Below are 19,301 nucleotides of genomic sequence, written 5' to 3'. Positions count from 1 at the left end.
GATTTCTGAGTGTTTTTGAATTAATGCAGCTTTGATTTTGGCTCACCGTACATGAATAATTAAAAAAAATTTTGTATATTAAGTTTACTTTTTTTTGGCTAAATGGCTTTCTCGAAATTTTGTCCCTACGTAACTTACGAATTAACTTACGTAACGAATTTCTATATTCGTATGTTTTTATTACGTATATTAGGGAGTTTGCTCCCTAGTCAATACCTCCCTCTTTACACTAAAGTTCAAATTTTGTTCGAATCACAAGCCCCTGAATCACAAAGTCCAGTTAATTTGAATAGTTAGCTATTTTAAAAGTACTAAAAAAACTTTAGCGTGAAGAGCGAGATGTTGACTAGGGGACGAACCCCCTCATATACTGTCCGTTATAAGTTTTCTGTCCGCTATAAGTTTTAATGTTGCTCCTTACTTTCAGTTGAAAAAACTTATTTTATTTTTTATTTAATTTCTGGTCCATTTTTTAAACAATGCTGGGAAATCCGGCGCCTCTTCATAGAAATGTCACTTCCCCCAAAGAAACATCCTCCATGGAAAGATCGTCCCACGTAACCCCCTCCTCTGACCTTCGACCCACCAGAAAAAATCCCCCATAAAACGTCTGTATACTTCCCAATAATAAATACTATATAAATAATGGGCAAAGTTCATAGCTTGCAGCCCTTCCCCCGGAAATTTTGGGGGATTACGTCATCCTCAAAGACATATTTATTAGATTTTCGACTATGTTGAACAAAATGGCTATCTCAAAATTTTGATTAGGTGACTTTGGGAAAAAATGAGCGTGGGAGAAGGCCACGTTGCCCTCCAATTTTTTTGCTCACTTAAAAAGGGCACTAGAACTTTTAATTTCCTTTCGAATGAGCTCTCTCACGATACTCTAGGACTACTGGATCGATACAATCACCCCTAAAAAAAAACACGCATCCGTGATCTTTCTTCTGGCAAAAAAAGATCCACATTTTTGCAGATAGGAGCTTGAAACATTTACAGTAGGGTTTTCTATTACGCTGAATCTGATGGTTTGATTTTTCATTAAGATTCTATCACTTTTAGGGGAGTTTCCCCCTCTTTTTTGAAAATAAGGTAAATTTTTTCAGGCTCGTAACTTTTGATGGGTTAGACTAAATTATGAAATTATGAAACTTATATATTTGAAATCAGCATAAAAATCCGATTATTTTGATGTATCTACTGGTATGAAATTCCGTTTTTTAGAGTTTGGTTATTATTGAGCCAGGTCGCTCCTAATTTACAATTCGTTACCACTAACTGTTTGAAAACGCTGAAAAAGCAGAAGATCCATGGGTAAAAAGTGGACAGCGTGGTTCAAATTAGTTAATGTTTTACTTGACTGAAACCCATAGCGAATTGAATTTCAAATGCACTTGTTTAATCTGAAGCCGATTCATTGGAAGGCTGAAAATCATTCTATGCTAATAAACTCAATTGTTTGCTACAGAAAGATTTTACTAAGAATGATCTATATAGCAATCCTGTATAATGACGGGAATGACAAGGACTACTGAGTATTTCGTAATACTACGCTCCATCCTTTTTGTAATTCGTTTCTAATTGCTCTAGGCATTGTGTGCGATAGGAGTGAGACGAAACAAGGAAGCTGCCGAGAGACAAGCCAAGGAAAGAGAACTGGCAAAAGTTGGTATTAGAAAAGAAGATGTTGAATTGATTGTAAGTTTTTCATTCTTTTCTGTTTCCTCAGTTTTCTATAATGGATAATTATAAATCAAAGAACATTTAGTTGTATTAATTAGTTTACGGTAAATTATTTGAAAGATTGTTCAGTAGGCTTTTATAGTCTCCAGTTATTTCTTTTAAAGATTTTGCAACTCACCAGCTGTTTTTTGATATAATGGCGTTTAGAAAAATTTAGTGTAAGGTTTTGGGCGAATAAAACAAATTGTGTGTAGATGGGGGAAAGGACCTTTTGCTCTTTGTCTAATTTTAAGGTTTAAACTGCAGTGAAAAGAACGAGATGCTAGAAATCTTAACAAGTACACTTGGTAAGTCACAAGTATCACTTACCTATTTTAAAGTAGCATTTTGCAGTCTTTCAGTATTGTTTTCCCTAAAATAATTATTGACATCACCACTAGCAAAATACAAAAAAAATCTGTTGTATTTAGGACAATTTTGTTGCACATGGATTGTTTCAGGTAAGGGAGACGTCTCCAAAGGTCTCCAACCTTGCATGCCTACCATAATAGACATCATTAGCAAAATAGCAAGGGATTTTTTTGTATTTCAGGCCAATTTTGCATTACTTGTGTTGTTTCAGGAGGGTGCCCCCAAGGCTTCTTGCTTGTCCCTGTTCAGTAAGAATAAGCAATAAGGGGTTTAATCCTTAGGGGAATACTAGAGGTTTTTTGGTAGATGGGGTTGGGATAGACTCAAAATGGTTAGTTTATTTATATATAGATCAAATGTTTTAAAAAAAGTAAAATTAAATTTTTGTTTTGAAGTATGTGTCTGAACTCTTTTGCTGTAGATTCTTTTTTTTTAAGAAACCTTGCCCGTAAGAAAATGAAATGACATTCTGCTTAGATTTCTTTTTATTTCTTTTTTTTTTCAGTTCATTAGTAACGCATGGTATTATATTCTCTGATAAGGGAGCCTCCATTCTATTGCCCTTATTTTAGTAACTTTTTGCAAGAGGCGCTCAATATTCTTTGGACTCTATGTTTAAGCCCACCTAAATTCAAAGGTTGTCTATTCTTTTCTTTTTGACAACTCGCTCAAAGAACTTGCGTTATTTGAGGATGGATGGAAAGTTAATTAGTATTTTATAAAGCAGCTTTACTGATCAAATTAGTTTCTGGAACAACAGAATGAGATCTGAATGTCTTTGGGTCTAATGGCTCTAATTGGGTCTCAATTGGATAATCTATTATAGAAATCCATTATAGAAAAACAATCTAATAATCTAATTGGGTCTAATTTGGGATAAAATTAACAAACTGTGAATATCGATTTTTGTAGTTTGTAAGTAAAGCTCTACCTGCTTAGAACCTTTTCTTTTCATATGCTTAGAACCTATGCTTAGAAAATATGCTTAGAACCATATTTTTTATTTACTTAATTTATCACTGTCAGAGAATGATATTGCCCTTAACATTTCTCCAATATGAATTTGTTTTCCTTAAAAACAGTAAAGATCCCTAAAAATGCGGCAAAAGATCCATTTTTCTAGTGAAAATACGCCGAATGAACGATTTACCATGAATTTTCCAAAAAAAGCCCCAATTTGAAAAAAATTAATGCAAACCACCTCAAAAAACCCCAAAAAGCGCAAAAATGGCGGAAATGTGCCATAAAACTAACGTTTTTTGATTTAAACGTTTTTGATTTAAGCAAAGATTTTTGATTGATTTGAATATGGATAATTTGTGAAGTATCTAATTGTTTCCCTTCTATAAATGTTTGTTACCGCCCTGCTCTTAAATGTTTGGGGAAAGGTAAACAAACTATGCGATTCATCTCGTTTCGCCTCAAAGATTTTGACACACAATACATAAATCCGTTGGTAGTTTGTAAGTAAAGCTGTACAGCTTAGAACCATATATTTTTCATTCCATAAAACCTTAAATATTCTGGTTATTAGCTAACAAGTGGGTTTTTGAAGCACACACGCCTCAGATTAGGCTAAAATAGGATAGTATCGTAGTGTCACCGCTTGACAGGACAAACAGCTAATTAAAAAAAGCGTATTCCTATTTATATTTTTTGGTATTATATTGATGGTTATTTTAAACCTTTTGTCCGGTCTCTCTGTTTCCCATAAGGCTTATATTTTTTTTATAAGACTGCATCGAGAATGATAATTACTCCTTAAAGGGCGTCATTAAAAGTTTTCTTTCTATTACTTTGGAATTCCGAGAATAAATTTCAGTTTACAATTTTCAGATTGTGCAGAGGCAGTTCCTCAATGAAATATCGTTGTGAATTCGCTCTAGCTACTACTACTACTAACAACTCACCACAGCACCAAGCCCCATGAGGCCAACACAGCTACGCATGCTCCTCCTCTATTCCAATCTATTCGAAGCCTCCCTTTTTATACCCTCCCACGAAGTTCGGCCCTAGACGGTTGGCCGAAAAGAACAATCTTCGACAATCTGTCATCCTTCATTCGCAAAACGTGTCCTAGGCACCTCAATCTTTCTTTCATTATAGCCCTAGAGAGCGGTATTGAACCACATTTTTCGTACAGCCTATTGTTTGAAATACGGTCAGTCAGCCGGGTACCAGGACAATCCCTTAGCAATTTCTCTGGAAAACATTACCAAATCTTCATCCGCTTTTCAGAGCGTCCATGCTTCATAGCCTTATTTAACGACTGTCATCATTGTAGCATCTAATATTCTAATCTTGGTTTGCAGACTTATCTTCCTTTTCTTCCAAACTTCCAAACTGTGAAAAAACACCCCGACTTACTTTTAACATCTTTACTGCTCCCACCATCTTTACTAATAATACTACCAAGGTAAGTGAAGCTGCCCACCTGATCAATCTTTTCATTACCCAACGTCACCTTTTCATCTTCACTTATTCCTAGCCTTAGTGACTTAGTCTTCTTAACATTAATTCTCAAGCCTATCCTAGCACCCTGAACTCGCAAAACCTCTAGAAGTTCATTAATTTTACTCACACTTCCATCTAGTACGCTTAAATCATCATCATAATTCAAGTCCAGGAGACTTTTTCCTCCACATGTGATTCCGTGGTCTCCCATTGTTTTTCCTGTGCTCCTCAAGACAAAGTCCATCAAAATGATCCATATAAAGGGGGATAGAACACAGCCCTGCTTAACTCCTGATCTAATACAAAACCAGCTGCTAACCTCATTTCCTTCCTTAACCGCAGCAGTGTTACTCTCGTACATAGCACTAATCATTTTAATATATTTATCTGGTATACTATACAAGGATAAAACCTTTATTAAATCTCTTCCATCAACAGAATCGAACGCTTGCTCATAATCTATAAAACTGAAGACCAAAGATGTTTGACAACTCAGGCACTTCTGAATTATTAACCTAAGAGTGAAAATTTGGTCGACACATCCTCTACCTTTTCTAAAACCGCACTGTTTTTCCTATAAAACTTTGTCTACGGCATCTCTCAGTCTAAAAAGTATCATATTACTAAGTAATTTGCTACCTACAGAGACCTGACTAATGCCTCGATAATTACCACACTCACTTTTATCACCTTTCTTATAAAGTGGCTTAATTTAGGTTTTCCTAAAATTGTTAGGTACTTTCCCTTTTTCAAAAATCATATTCATAATCTTCAGAAACTTATTTCTAGCCTCAGAGCCACCATATTTAAGAAACTCATTTACCACCCTATCAGCACCTGGAGCCGTATTATTTTCTAATCCCTTTAGTACTGTCGCTAATTCTTCCTCACAAAACAAATCTTTCTTCACATCCAAGGTATCACAAACTTTTTCATTTTCCTCTATATCTTTTCCTGCAACTCTATCTCGGTTTAGCAAATTCTCAAAATGTTCTGCCCATCTCTCTTTAACTCTTTCCTAAATCGTTAATTGTGGCCCCATTCCTATCTTTAACTGGGCCAAGTCCGGAATGACTACTCCCTCTCAATTTATTAACACTCAATATTTTACTATTATGCCGTCTAGCTGCATCTTCCAGGTCCTCGACAATTTTGTCCATGGCCTCCACTTCACACATCCTTAGTTCATATTTTAATGCTTTCTACAGTTTTAATGTTTCTACTATTTTAATGCTTTCAAATTTTAACTCTCAAGTTTAGTATTCAACTGTTCCTGGAAAGTTTCTCTCAAATTCTCATCCTGGAGTCTACCAATTTCATAACTTCCCGGGAGGTAATTACCCTTCCGAAATTTCAGCTTTAAATTAACCCTTGACGCTACTAGATGATGGTCTTTACTGTTAACATCAGTAACAGCACTCCTGTATACCCTAGTATCTTGTATTGATCCTGTCAGTCTTTGGTTTACTATAATATAATCAATAAGGTTTGCTGTCTTACCATCACGTGAATACCATGTTAACTTATGAGCCATTTTATGACCAAACACCGTATTGGTTATAACTAGATTGTTATACCTACAAAATCTCAAAAGTCTGTATCCATTACTGTTTTCTTTTCCTACACTAAATTTACCTAGGCTAGGATACCATCTATCCCTATTTCTACCGGTCTGGACGTTAAAATCTCATAGTAAAAACATCATATTTTGCCTGGGACCCTGTCTATTTGCTCCTATAAGTGTAAGTAAAATTCATCTGAGTCACTCATATCTCCGTCAGTCGGTTGTACAGGGGCATATACTACTATAAATGATACCCTGAACTTCATAGTCGTAAAATGAACAAATAGTATTCTATTATTAATACCTTCCAAGCCTAAACACGAATTAGCAGCTTCCTTATTCATCATGAGCCCTACTTTCTGTCTATGTACCCCGTCCTTCCTGCCTGAGTAAGCAAAATTCTATATCACCTAATTTCATGCTTCCTACCCCTGGGATATAAGTTTCTGAAACTCCTAATAGGTCCAGTTTGAACCGTCTGAATTCATCAGACAAAATATAGATACGATGGTCATTTTTTAACGTCGTAACATTCCAAGTTCCAACTTTCATGTTCTTTAAATCATCGAAATTATTTTGGCCTCAGGAAAAGCAATGATCCCGGATAGCAGTGCAGGACGGGGATCACATATCATCTCAAGTCTACAGCAACGTGCTTAAACCGACTTAGAACCGGACAGCAAAAAGTCCCTGGGACCTCCATGAATGGAGGCTTTGCAATCCTGGGCCCATCTTGGTCACAACATGGTTTACAGCACTTGGAGATGCTCTTCTATCAACAAGAGTCGAATCCTGCACAGACAATCTCAAGCTCATTACCTCCGACTCATTATATATTCATGACTACAAATATTATGCTACTATTGGGATGCAGCCCATACTAGATAAATTACCTAGGAAGAGGTTCTTCAGCCCAAAGACGCCCGTCAAAACATACCAGCCCCAGTAGAATTGTCCATTATTCAGAATCCCGTGCGAATGCTGTGTCGTTAACTAGGCTATAATTTCCTCGAGGGGCGCAACTTCTCAAGTGGGAATAGAGTTGACCGCAAGGTCCCCAGTCTTTCAGGTACCCCGAAAGGGTCGAGGCAGCCCTTTGCAGAGGCCGTTTTCGATAGACCTTTATCTTACGCCCTGCCGCAGTTGTCCTCCTATAGAGGATCCTCCCGCGATGGTGTTCTGCATCATCATGCAATTCAACCAAAGCGATTTGCAATCGCTCTAGCCCTTCCGAGTATTTGGAAGGGATATTACGAATGTCCTTGTTTTCTTATTGTCAAAATGTTTCCACGATAAAAGAGGATCTCTCACCTCCTCATTAGCCGTATTCCGTCTTTAATCCACTTATACTCTTTCGATTCAAACCAGGGGGTAAATCTCCAATATGAAGTATAAAAATCCATTCACTAAACTTAGTTTTTGAACCTTCTTCGTTCCCCCCACGTTCTCTCCTCCCGTTCTCCCCATTCTGTTCTTCCGTTCGCATTGTATGCGAAAAAATATGAAATCGTAAATTATTAAATGTATAACCTTTGAACTTGGTCTATAGTGCTCTCAGATGTGTTGAAGTACATTATATGATTTTTTTTTCCGATGTTACTGTCTTGTAATTTTACCATGGGTTGCAGCCTATTTTGGGAAGTTATTCTTCTATTTCTAAATTGACGTAAACTGGCTTATATTAATTATGTTTGAAAATTAGCATTAAACTGAATGGTTTAAACATATTTTGAGTCAAAACGAAATTGAATTCTTCTTACGTATATATTATCATCAAAACATTAAACTTTAGGCTATTTTTACAGAAGTTGCTGTTAATTCTACTGAGGTCGCTCACTCTTAATTACCATTAAGATTTGTTTTACCTAACCAGAAATATGCGGCAAATCTGTAGCTGTAACTTGGGTCGAAAGGACAAAAGAATTATATCATTCGATTTGTTAGTTTCAGATCCACCCCGTCATCAAAAAAGGATTATGATATTAGAGAGCGTTCCTAACTTGCATAAAAAGGAATTTTTATATCCGTACATTTACTGGATTTTTCAAAGTATTTTTCAGTCAAAAAAGAACTCTAGGCAAATTTTCAAAATATAATTTGGTTGATGGATAAAGCTGAACTAATGATTAAAAATTACCGTCTTATATAGATACATCAAAACTTTAAGACTGCAGAAATGATATTGTCCTATAAACTTGCACCGTTATCAAAAGCCTCAACGTTGAAAACCGGACTTATTAGAACATAGTTTTTCAAATGCAATGCAGTATTGCCACCCTGGCCTGGAAGAATTTACTAAATCGCATCAGTTTTTACTAAATGCTAAAAAAAAAAAAATGTGTATCTAAAATTGCAAAAAAAATTGCACGCGCACCATTGAGCATCGATTTTTACTTTATGAGGATAATCAATAGGAATTTTCACAACCATTTTTCTTCTTTTTTTATCGCTTTCCCTCTTTTCTTTCGTTTTCGTAGTATAATTGAAAATTCCGGAATCCTATAAGGTCAAAAATCCAGAAAATTTTTTTTTGAATAAGTTCAAATTTTTTTTTTGGATTATTTGGATGTGCTACTAGATAGGCTTAATATTCCAGATGCGGTGTATCCAAGATGTCAAACAATAGTCTGGAATCTTGGATTCTGGAAATCCTGCAGGTGAAGCCCAGCTTTAAATTTATCAATGGTCTTCAGGTCATAAAATTCAGATATGTTGAAAAAGTAAAAAAACAATCAACGAAGAAAAACAGCTACAACTCATATTCACGAAGCAATTCAGGTGATGGAGTGCTTAGAATCTGAGGTGTGTTTGAAAGTGACGGCTTTTAAAATTTGTCCCCCAGTTTTCCAGTTTCCGTGCAATGAAATAAGTAATTCAAAATCCGACGCATATTTAAAACAGACAAAAAAATAAAGATTTTAAAACAGACAGAAAAAGAGATATGAGTGACTAATAAAATCATTCAACGATCTAATTCCGTAACAGATAAAAATTGTAAAATAGCAAGGAGAAGAGGAAATTATGAAAGGAAAGTAGAAAACGAAAAATTTAAATTGAAGAAAATTAAAGGCTCTGTAGTGGGTAGAATTAAAAACATTCAATAGAGTCATAAACTAAATCAAACTCAATAGGTGAGTAGAATTAAAAGTGACAAGACTATAAAATTTACTGTATAAAATTATCTTTAGCTTCCTTAAAAATATAATCAAAATTCAAGCTATTCTATTCTATCAGTGAGTATGGCATCTGAACGAAAGCCTATGTTTCTCAGTAACAAAAATGGGAGTCTATACTTGTTACGACTGCCAAAGGATTAGGCTGGGCTAAAATGGACTTAACACCAAATCAGTTATCTGGAGATTAACTGTTAAAATTGCGGAAGGCAAAGTAAAATTGTCTCACTGGATCCAGATTTATAAAATTAAAAACTTAGTTTTCTTCATCTATTTTAATTTCTTTTTTTTTTACTTCAGGTAATATTTAATCTCTGTTTCTCTTAAGATTTAAAATGACCCTTTTCTTTTATTTGAAAATCTCATCATGTTTTTGTAAATATTTGGTATAGAATGTCCTAATGTTTGTTTTATGTTATCTCATTGTACGGATGGAGCGGTGGTACTAACTTTTTTGTTATAAGCAGTGTCAACAAGTAAATCTTTTATTTTGGCTGGTCAAAAGTAGGTCTTGTTTCAGGGAACTGTTGGAATTCCTCGCATTATTTTATCGTTCCCCGCCATATAGGAGGAAATAGTTGTTAATGCAATATATATTTTTAGGACGTTTTTTTATTTAACTCCTTCTATACAATTTGTCCATTAACCTAAATTTCAAATTTGACGCCCAAAGATTAGGCAAACAATATTTGAAGAATGGAAGTTTTGTTGTTTCGTTTTCAAAGATAACTATTCAAATATTTAAGACCTCTGCTTTACTTTTTTCTTTCTTTATTTTTGGTTTATCTTTGCGTTGCTGGAGTCGTAATTTAGTTTTGTCGTGTTTTTTTTCCCTTTGTCGTCAATTTCAGTCAGTTGCAAGAAAGTTGAAAGGGTCCAAGCTCCGCGATTTCACGTAAACTAGGAACTTGATTTCGCTAGAATAGTAAAACATGTTGATTCTCACGGGGTATCTGATCACAAAAATTTACTATTGCTAGAATAGTAAAGCATGTTAATTTTCTCTTTTTCACAAGAATTTATTCATATTTTTACCTTTTATTCCTTCCCAACATAATGTAGAATAAGCAAATTATAGTTTATCCAATAGGTAACACTGGGATTATAAAAAAATATTGCCCCGCGAAGATTCATTTTAAGCTATTAGTAAAGTGGTTTTCTGACAATTAGTCGGCACTAGACCAAATACATTCGTTCTCACTTTGAAAATACTGGGAACAAATGAAAGGTGTTATGTGATGGGATGTTTTAGCATAGGCTTAGGTGGTTCATGCTACAAATTTAGAATGACAACTTAGATTACGTTAAAACTCATGATCAAGGAAAAAGCAACGCAGTATTACTTTGTATGCACGGTGTATTGAAAAACTAACAAGAATCACTGGTTATCAGGGAATGCAGAAAGTTTGTTTACACAAAAGCAGCGTAATTTGAGAAGGGTTTTAAGAAATGGGTCATTATTTTTAACGAAGATATTCTTCTTGGGGCTTATCATTTCAAAATGGTGAAGGCAAACAAAATTTAGTGCAACACTTCAAGCGTCACTAATCTATGCAACTTCTACCAGCTTTGTAAAGTGCTTTTGATTCTTCTTTTGTCTTCAGGTGTAGTAAATTGAAATTGTCCAGTTTCATTTTTATTGAATTTGATGTTTGATTTTAAAATTCATTCATTGCAAAACATACTAATGGTTTTGTATGTTAAGCATTAATTTCATGAAGCTTTTGTTTGAGTTTCTTTTTGTTTGTGTAAGTTTTATAACCGTTAATTTTTGGTTTTAATTTTCAGATGCGGGAACTAGAAATCTCTAAGCAAAGAGCAGAAAAAACGCTGCGAGAACACCATGGAGATGTTGTTCAAGCTCTTATTGAACTGACAAATTAAATTTTATACTTTTTCATGTCCAGTTTTATTATTTGAAAAATAGAAGAAAGAGATAGAGATCATGAGTCTACCGCTAGCTTTGGAAGTTCTTTCCTGATGAAATCAACTTTTAGGAACTAATCTACTGCCCAAGTTTGGACATGAAGGCTCTTTCAAAGTTTCCATGTTCACATCTTCTCCAATAAGGCTTGATAAGCATAATGGATCTTTGAATATAAAGTAATATTGGGAATTATCTGCTTTTCCGAGAAGCAACGTTAGTCTGTGTAGAAGCTTAAAAATACGATAAGAGGAACCAAATTTGGGCTCTAGATCCATTCCTCAAAGTTAAAAAAAGGTTCCCTAATTTTTGAAAATCCAACGTTCTTAGGCCTCTGATTCATTCAGACAGCACAGACATTTTCTTAGTTAGTTGGAAACCTCTGTTTAGGCTTAACTAAAGGCTGGACTATTCTTACAGTCAAAGCTCCAACATGTTTTTCTCATTTTTTGTTCTTTTATTATTCAGATTGCTCTACTGTTTTTCTTATAGGTTCCAGTATTTGTTTTTACTTTATTACTTAATTCGTCATTCACATGCTAGAAGATAGCTTGACTGCCGTTAAAGTTTAAGTTAAACTGGTTAAACTTAAAGTTAAATGGGTTAAAGTTATTCGGCCATTATAAATTTCTGTAAGATTGCGCAAAATGTCGAAAAGAGAAGATACAAAGAAAGGCTGATTCAGTAACAGATGAATGGAAAGATAATGTAGTTTTCAAAATGGAATTCATTAGTAAAAATTTCATAACAACCCTTATTCTTTGTCCAACACATTAAGTAACACAAAAAACATAATAAAAAACATGAATCTTGTTACAAGAAAATAGTAAATATTTGTAAATACACAACAAGATTCGCACAACTCAACAAGGTAATTCGTAGTTTTTCAAAGACAAATGTATTAGTAGCATGTAACACTTAAAATTATATAAATTGAGTCAAAGGGTGAAGAATTAAACTAAAAATAAAAGAGTATTTAAAACTAAAGAAGGTAAAACAACTTAACCTAGAACTAACTTTAAACGTTAGCTACAAAATAAGGTTTACTTGTCAGTCATGCAATAAACTGGAGTAATAATAAGGGATTTTTGGCTCCTCTCCTTGAAATTATGACTCCTTAATGGGTAGTGAGCTGTTTCCTTTTTTTCAATATCATGCTCAGTTTCCTAAATTAGACTTTATGGGCAGACAGAAAGTAGGAAGATCAATTTTACCATAAAAAAGAATAAGACAGAACAGAAAGAAACATTGTCTTTGAGTCATATTCGTGACCCAGAGACAGTGAAAATCCTTGTCAGGTTAGGTTAGGTTAACCTAAGTTAGGTTAGGTTAACCAGGTTAGGTTAGGCCTAACCTAACCTGGCGAGGACAGAGGTTTGAGTCCTGGTGTCGCTGGTTGTTTTGTTTAGAGCGGGGTCAGTGGCTTAGCTCTGTAAGCTCAGCCAGAATCGACCCAGCATTAATCAAAAATATATCAAGCAATATGAACAATATAACATAATTCAAATTCAAGCATTTTAATAACCTCCAAAATTGGAGAGTATAAAGAAAAAGAAAAAATTAACAAACTAACTATATAAATATAAAACAACAAACAAACATAAATGCAGGCCAATATACACTGATCTAAATTATACTGATAATTCTTAATTGCACATATTTGATAACATTGTAAATTTTAACACAAATAAGCAGCAAATATAAAGAAAATGGAAATATTAGAAATTATAAAAATAAGACCAACCTACTAAAAAAAAATATTAAATTTTCAATAATATAAATATTTCAGAGTCGGTCTATGGGAAATCGATGGCCCTAGCGAATTAAATTTGTGTTGCTTAAATTAAAAGTAATCATTTCTAAGTTATTATTAAAAGCAATTAAGCTTCCTTTTACACTAGTTACTTAAAACTTCCTTTTTAATTAACTAAGAAGTTTAACCAGTACAGCGTGACTTTCGTTACGTGGGAATCTAGTTGTCGGATTGAACATTTATATGCAATAACTCCGACTCTCAAAAAGGGCACTAAAACTTGTTTTTAACAGTCCAGTGAGCCCTCTCCGAAGTTCATACGACAACCCTTTCTATATAAACCTTAAATGCCCCAAGGGCAAAATTTACAACCCTTGATCAGAGTGCTGGGAGGGTTTCATCCTCAAAGGCATAATTTCCGGAGCTTTCAATTATGTTGAACAAAATAACTATCTCAAAATTTTGATTAATGTGTTTGGGGAAATGTTGGAAGTGGGGGGGGGGGGTTTAGTTGCCCTCCAATCCCTTTCAACTATTAAAAAGGGCACTAGCCCTTTAAATTTCCAATCGAACGAGTCCTTTTTGAAGTTTCTATGACAACATCTTCAATAGGAAGTGCCCTGGTCTAAATAAAAAATAAATAAGCAAATAAATAATACATTTTGACTTAGGCGGCGCTCTTTACATAGGCAGCGCTGTTGCGCTCCCTATGATTTCTTTTCGTTTTGGATTTGATTAGTCTACTGATGGTGATTAATCTAAGAAAAAACAAAGTTATTCCAAGGGAAGTAAAGAGTGAAGTTGAAACTTAAAAAAGACAGAAATTATTGCTTCAGAACCTATCTAATATATATCAATCAAACTAGTACAAATAAACCAACTAATTACGTTTCCCTGTGTTTCTAGGTTTATAGAAATCTAGCGCTTTACTGAGAACACAAAAATCAAGTATTAAAAATAGGAATATTGATTTTGGAGTGAGAAGTGAGTAGGCAGCCTGACGAAAATAATCTAATCTATAAAGCTTTTCATAGTCTTACACCAGTTGTGACATCAGTAACTTTCCATATACAATTAAAATTATCTTAAAAACTTAAGTGTAAAATTAAATATTTTTTTAATAACTGCAAAGTAATTGAACAGCATACAGAAATATTAGATTGATTTATCAGGTAGTTTTTTGGTATAATATTCAATAGTGCTATAAGCTGTAATATCAATAACAATCTTCAAATGTAGGAAATATGCTTTAGTATTACTTGAAATGAAGATTAAATAAGACATAATATGAACTTTGAAAATATGGCTATTTGTCTCTATACAACAGTGAATTTCAAGCTATGATACAAATTCTAAAGCAAGTCGATAGTCTTAATCCCAGTGATATCAAGATGGCTTTAATTCAAACTTGTCTACAAATCAGGACATGTCGTTTTTAAAACCAAAGCAACAGCCAGGCCTTGAAATGAGCCATCGTGCAGAAGTGAATTTCTATCTATTATCATCATCACTGTCTATTAAAAGGATTTCTATCCCTATTTGAACTTTTATTTTTCGAAATCACCTAAAATTTCTTTTTGCAATAAACTTTTACTTTTAAGACAAACCGAAAAATAGTAAATAATAATAATAATTTATTTATAACCAACTGCACAAACAATGTGAAAAATGGTGGAGTAAAGAGAAAAAGGAAAGTAAAGAGAAAATTTATGACCGACTGCACAAAAGTAGAGGAGCCTCTCTGATTTCTAACGGGGCTGACGTCAGACACATACTTCCAAGAATTTTAGTCTAGATTTATGCAAAAGTCAATAATAAAAATATTTTTACGCAATTCTACTTTAATAGGGCTTCACCTTGGAGCAATTGTATAAGTGTATTGTACACCCTGCTTACTATAACAGTTCATTTTAAGCTTTTGAAGAATAAGCACTATGGAGAATCTTGATGATATTGTTAAGCAATTAAATGCTGTAAGTTTATTTTATAAATAATCAATTGAGATATTTTTTTTATTTGTGGCACTCATGCTTTATAGGGAGACTTCTTAAAAGTCAAGTTTGGTTAATAAAATGAAAATGAATGAATAATAGTTTAGAAACAAATTTGGGGTATATATATTTGCACACTGGCAGATGGGAGGTAAAGCATAGTATATATTAAATTTAACCCAGGTAGCATTTTTGATCATATTAATTTATTGGGGCCTAGACTAGCCTAGCTAGCTAGCAATGAAAATGTTGCTTGATGTAAATTTTAAGCCTATAAGCTGAGGATATATGCCGAGACTGTGTTATCGAACCTTTATAACTTCATAGCCCTTGTTTCTAGAGTTTATAGCATTTTGAAGGTTATATGATGGAGTCTGTAGCCTAGACTAGCCTAGCTAACAATGAAATTTATCCCCTTTAATTCTAGGCTAAAGCCTTAATTCTGTTTTTAGAAACATAATTTCTTTAATATCTACAAGATTGTAATGTTTTTTTTTGTATCATTCTCTTCTAAAGGGTTCTTCCAAAAGAAATTTTGTACAAATGCATTATATGCGACACATGAAAGAAGTCAAGTTTGCGAAATGAAATAAATAAGGGTGAAAATATAGTAGTTGAGAAAGAAATTTGGGCTTTATATATGCATAATGTGGGGTAGAAGGTAAAGCGTAGTTAACAATTAAGTCTGTAGGTATTTAAATTGTATTGTTTCTAGAGCGTGTAACATTTTGAAGGTTATATGATGGGGTTGTGGCCTACCAAGCTATCTAAATTTGACAATTCATCATTCTTAATTCTGAATTTAGCCTTTTTTTTTTTATTGTCCCAGGTTTTTAGAAACATATTTGTTTGTTTTTTTCAATTGTTTTCACTTTTGTTTGTTTGTGCATTTTACTCTACATGAAAAAAAAATTATAATTTAATTTATTCTTAAGGTCAATTTTGAAGACTGCACCCCTCCTCCAAAAAAGAAGGAACGGATTGAGGATGCAAACAGGACACGAACTACTGTTATTGTATATGCCCCACCATCCATTAAGGGCTAGAATGCCACTACCCCCAGTGCACGACCCTGCATTCAGGAATGTGAAGTAGCAATGAAATTTATGGCCCTGCAAGATGATATTAATGTAAGTTTAAATTTATTGTTATTTCTCGAAAACAGGCTAGCAGTCGCTAACGGTTAATTCTTCCAAAGGAAATAAATCCTTTTGACACTAATTGTATTTTAGAGTGATTTAATCTCCCCGATAAACAGGTGTAATTATTGAATCCTTTGAAGTACATCCGGCTTTTGCTAAATTCTTATGAATGAGGTTAGCAAAGGTTCCACTGAAAAAGATGCTTTATATTTCAGTCATATTTTCTGCAGTAAATCATATGAATTGTGAGATGGGAAATGCGAAAGTTTTCGCAGAAAAAATAATGTTGATCAGAGTAAAACTGTTTTATACATTTTTCGACTCTTATAAAAATAGGCTACTTTATTTAGGCACTTTGAAAATAAGCTATTTTCTTTATAGGTTAGAACGGACGAAGTATCGTAACTACCTTCTCCTCCTACACCACAAGAATTACATAATCTCATTGAGGAGACAACGTTGAGGAGGAAAGGGATAAGGGAAAAAGGACTAGGGGGGGGAGTCTGTGACCATGATCATTTATGGTGGGAAATATCACCAGGGGTAGTAACTTTCATGGGGTGGCATATCAATCGTGCAATGTAAACGTAAGTCAACAGTACTTTATACGGGTTTTCATCCACAATTCAAATTATGACTTGAAAATTATTTTACCGGCATTGGCAGGTATGCACAAGGGGGAGTTGTAGATAGCGCCTGGGTAGATAACTCTTTTACGCATAATATTATACACTGTTTTAAAAAATTAAAAAAAAAAAAATATTATTTTGCTGTATTGATTGAGTTCATATTTAGTCAATTGCAAAGTACCTAATCCTTAGCCAAGATTTTTTTTTTCTCGTATCATGTCAGTGTTTTAATTGTTTTCAGTACTTTCATTGTATCCCATAGAGTCATCATTTATCGCAATGCTTAGTTTCGTAATCTTTTTATTTCGTAATAGACTCACATCTCACATGATTTAATTTCAACAGGCTTCACACAAATCTATCTTTTTCAGATGTTCACTGGTCATTTGCCAAGATGAATATCAAAGTATCATTTTAATAGGGGTATGGCTAATCACCTTTTACTCTATGTATGATACATATTTGTTAACATAAGTAAGTTACTAATATTTTTTTTAATTATTATATTTTTTATGTTTTTTGTTGCATATTGTGGATTTCAATTGTAAATTTGACGCAAAATTTGATTTCATCAAGTGAATTATGATTAAATTTCCGGTGTCATTATATTTTTATTTTTCATGTTTTTCTTTTAAACAAATTTTTCGATTATGTTCTGTGATATTAAAGTAAAATTTAATTAATTATAATTGCAATATAATTGCAATCTCTTCCCTCCCCCCACGTTCTATCCCCTCTTGTCTCGTGTATTATTAATGAAAAAAAATATTTTGTGTTTTTATAAAAGAATTTTGTTCCCCGTTCTCAACGACACATTGGTCGTTGAAGAATTTCTTAATATGTTGGAAATATTTGCGCATCTTTAGGAAAGGAAAGGGATACGGAAGGTGTTGCATGGTTAGAAAAGTCGTGTGGGCTAAGCGACTAAATCAAAAGCAAAGTATTGTTCTGTTAATAATATCGAAGTTAAGTTTGAGTTTCTTTTTCTTAGTTCATGAAGTAGTTAGACGATTGATATGTGTATTTAACCTCAGTGTTTATCTGTGTCAAAGAGTTCTTCTGAAACATGTTCTAAAATTCCGGATATATCACTCACTGTTCCAGACTCCCACCCAGGATATTTTGTGAGTTGAGTTTAATTAAAAGTAATTCAACTCGGTGGCAGGGAATGGAGAGGTTTGTTTCTCTTCAGAATAGCCCATATGACCTTAATGATTTTTTTCTAATTCGTCTTCTGAAACAGAATACCTGGATTTGGAAGTAATTAATTCACCAAGTAACAAGTATATTTCCCCCAATGATTTGTCTAGTACACATTATTTTCCGGATGATTTTCGGCTGGCGTTCCTGAACTGCCGTGGTCTCGTTAGTAAATTGAATAAAAATTTTCTTTTATTTCATCTAGTGAATTGGACGTATTCGGTTTTTGTGAAACATTCTTAAATTCTATAACTGAAACGCTATTTAATCTTTCCGGTTATAAGTTCGTGTCTAAGAACCACCAGAATAATAAGCAAGTTTTGTCAAGTCATCAAATGTTAAAATTATAAGTGATATTGAACATTTGAACTTAGAGATGCTACTTGAAATATTAGCGGTAGAAATTGGGTTAACCATGAGCCAATTGTTTGTTGTGTGTTTTATCGTCCTCCAAGTGGAAGACTGAAATTTTACAGGAATGTCTTGATATATTGTCGCGTAAATACCGTAAAGACAATCATTATGGGTGATTTTAATGTTGAAGTATCTTTACTACGTAACCGTAGTACGAGTAATCTACACACTTATGACGTAGCATCGGAAATGTTGTCTACTTTCTTAGCCACCGGATGTCTCCCTGCATGTCATATACCGACTAGAGTTACTGAAACTTCCTAGTCTCTTATTGAAAATATTTGTAAAAATATTCAAGTTCGAACAGGTAAGGTCGTCGTAGACGACACATCAGATCATTTTATGGTGGTTAGTGATCTAATTATTGGTATTATGCCAACTATTACCAGGCAGCAGCGAAAATCAAGAGTTACGGATACCGCTAAACTAAAAGAATTACTGAGGGACGCCGAGTTTTTACCCTATTATGAGTCCGAAAACCCAGATGAGGCTGCGAGGAGATTATTAGAAATCTTAAAAAATGCGCTTGACCAGGCGTACCCTTACCGTTGTATTACAAACAGAAGACTTACACAGCCTAATATTTCTTGGATTACGTCAAGTATACTCAAGTCTATAAATGTGAAGAATAAGCTGTATTGGAAATACTTATCAAATTTGACTGAAAAAAAATGCAAAATTTTAAGAATTATAAAAATACATTAACGAAATTAATTTCGGCATCGAAGCAGAGTTATTGCAAAAAACATTCCTGGAGGTGGAAGGGTCGCCGAGAAAGACGTGGAAATTAATTAATGATTGTCTGAATCGCACAAAACAAAATTAAATCCCCAATAAATGACTAATAGCTGGGACAACTGTGAAAGAGAAAAAAGAAGTGATTACAATACTTAACCGCCATTTTGCTACTATCGGTGAAATGACTGCAGCACAAACAGCTGTTATTGCAGTCAGCTGTGG

General features: G+C 33.9%; 1 protein-coding gene across 1 annotated transcript in view; it reads left to right on the top strand.

Annotated features, from left to right (window-relative positions):
- Positions 1 to 11,232, top strand: part of LOC148943986 (huntingtin-interacting protein K) — a 33,763-nt gene extending 22,531 nt beyond the window's left edge. Inside the window, exons 3-4 of the mRNA XM_089101686.1 lie at positions 1,594 to 1,701; positions 11,077 to 11,232. Of these exons, the coding sequence (XP_088957812.1) occupies positions 1,594 to 1,701; positions 11,077 to 11,172 (204 nt within the window). The 3' untranslated portion in view covers positions 11,173 to 11,232. The remainder of the gene's footprint in view (positions 1 to 1,593; positions 1,702 to 11,076) is intronic.
- The last annotated feature ends 8,069 nt before the right edge of the window (positions 11,233 to 19,301 follow it).

Source organism: Artemia sp. Qi Xiang Cuo, chromosome 15, assembly GCF_049724085.1.
Source record: "Artemia sp. Qi Xiang Cuo chromosome 15, ASM4972408v1, whole genome shotgun sequence".
In the NCBI taxonomy this organism is placed as follows: Eukaryota; Metazoa; Arthropoda; class Branchiopoda; order Anostraca; family Artemiidae; genus Artemia; species Artemia sp. Qi Xiang Cuo.
This window is presented reverse-complemented; position numbering and strand designations above follow the sequence as displayed.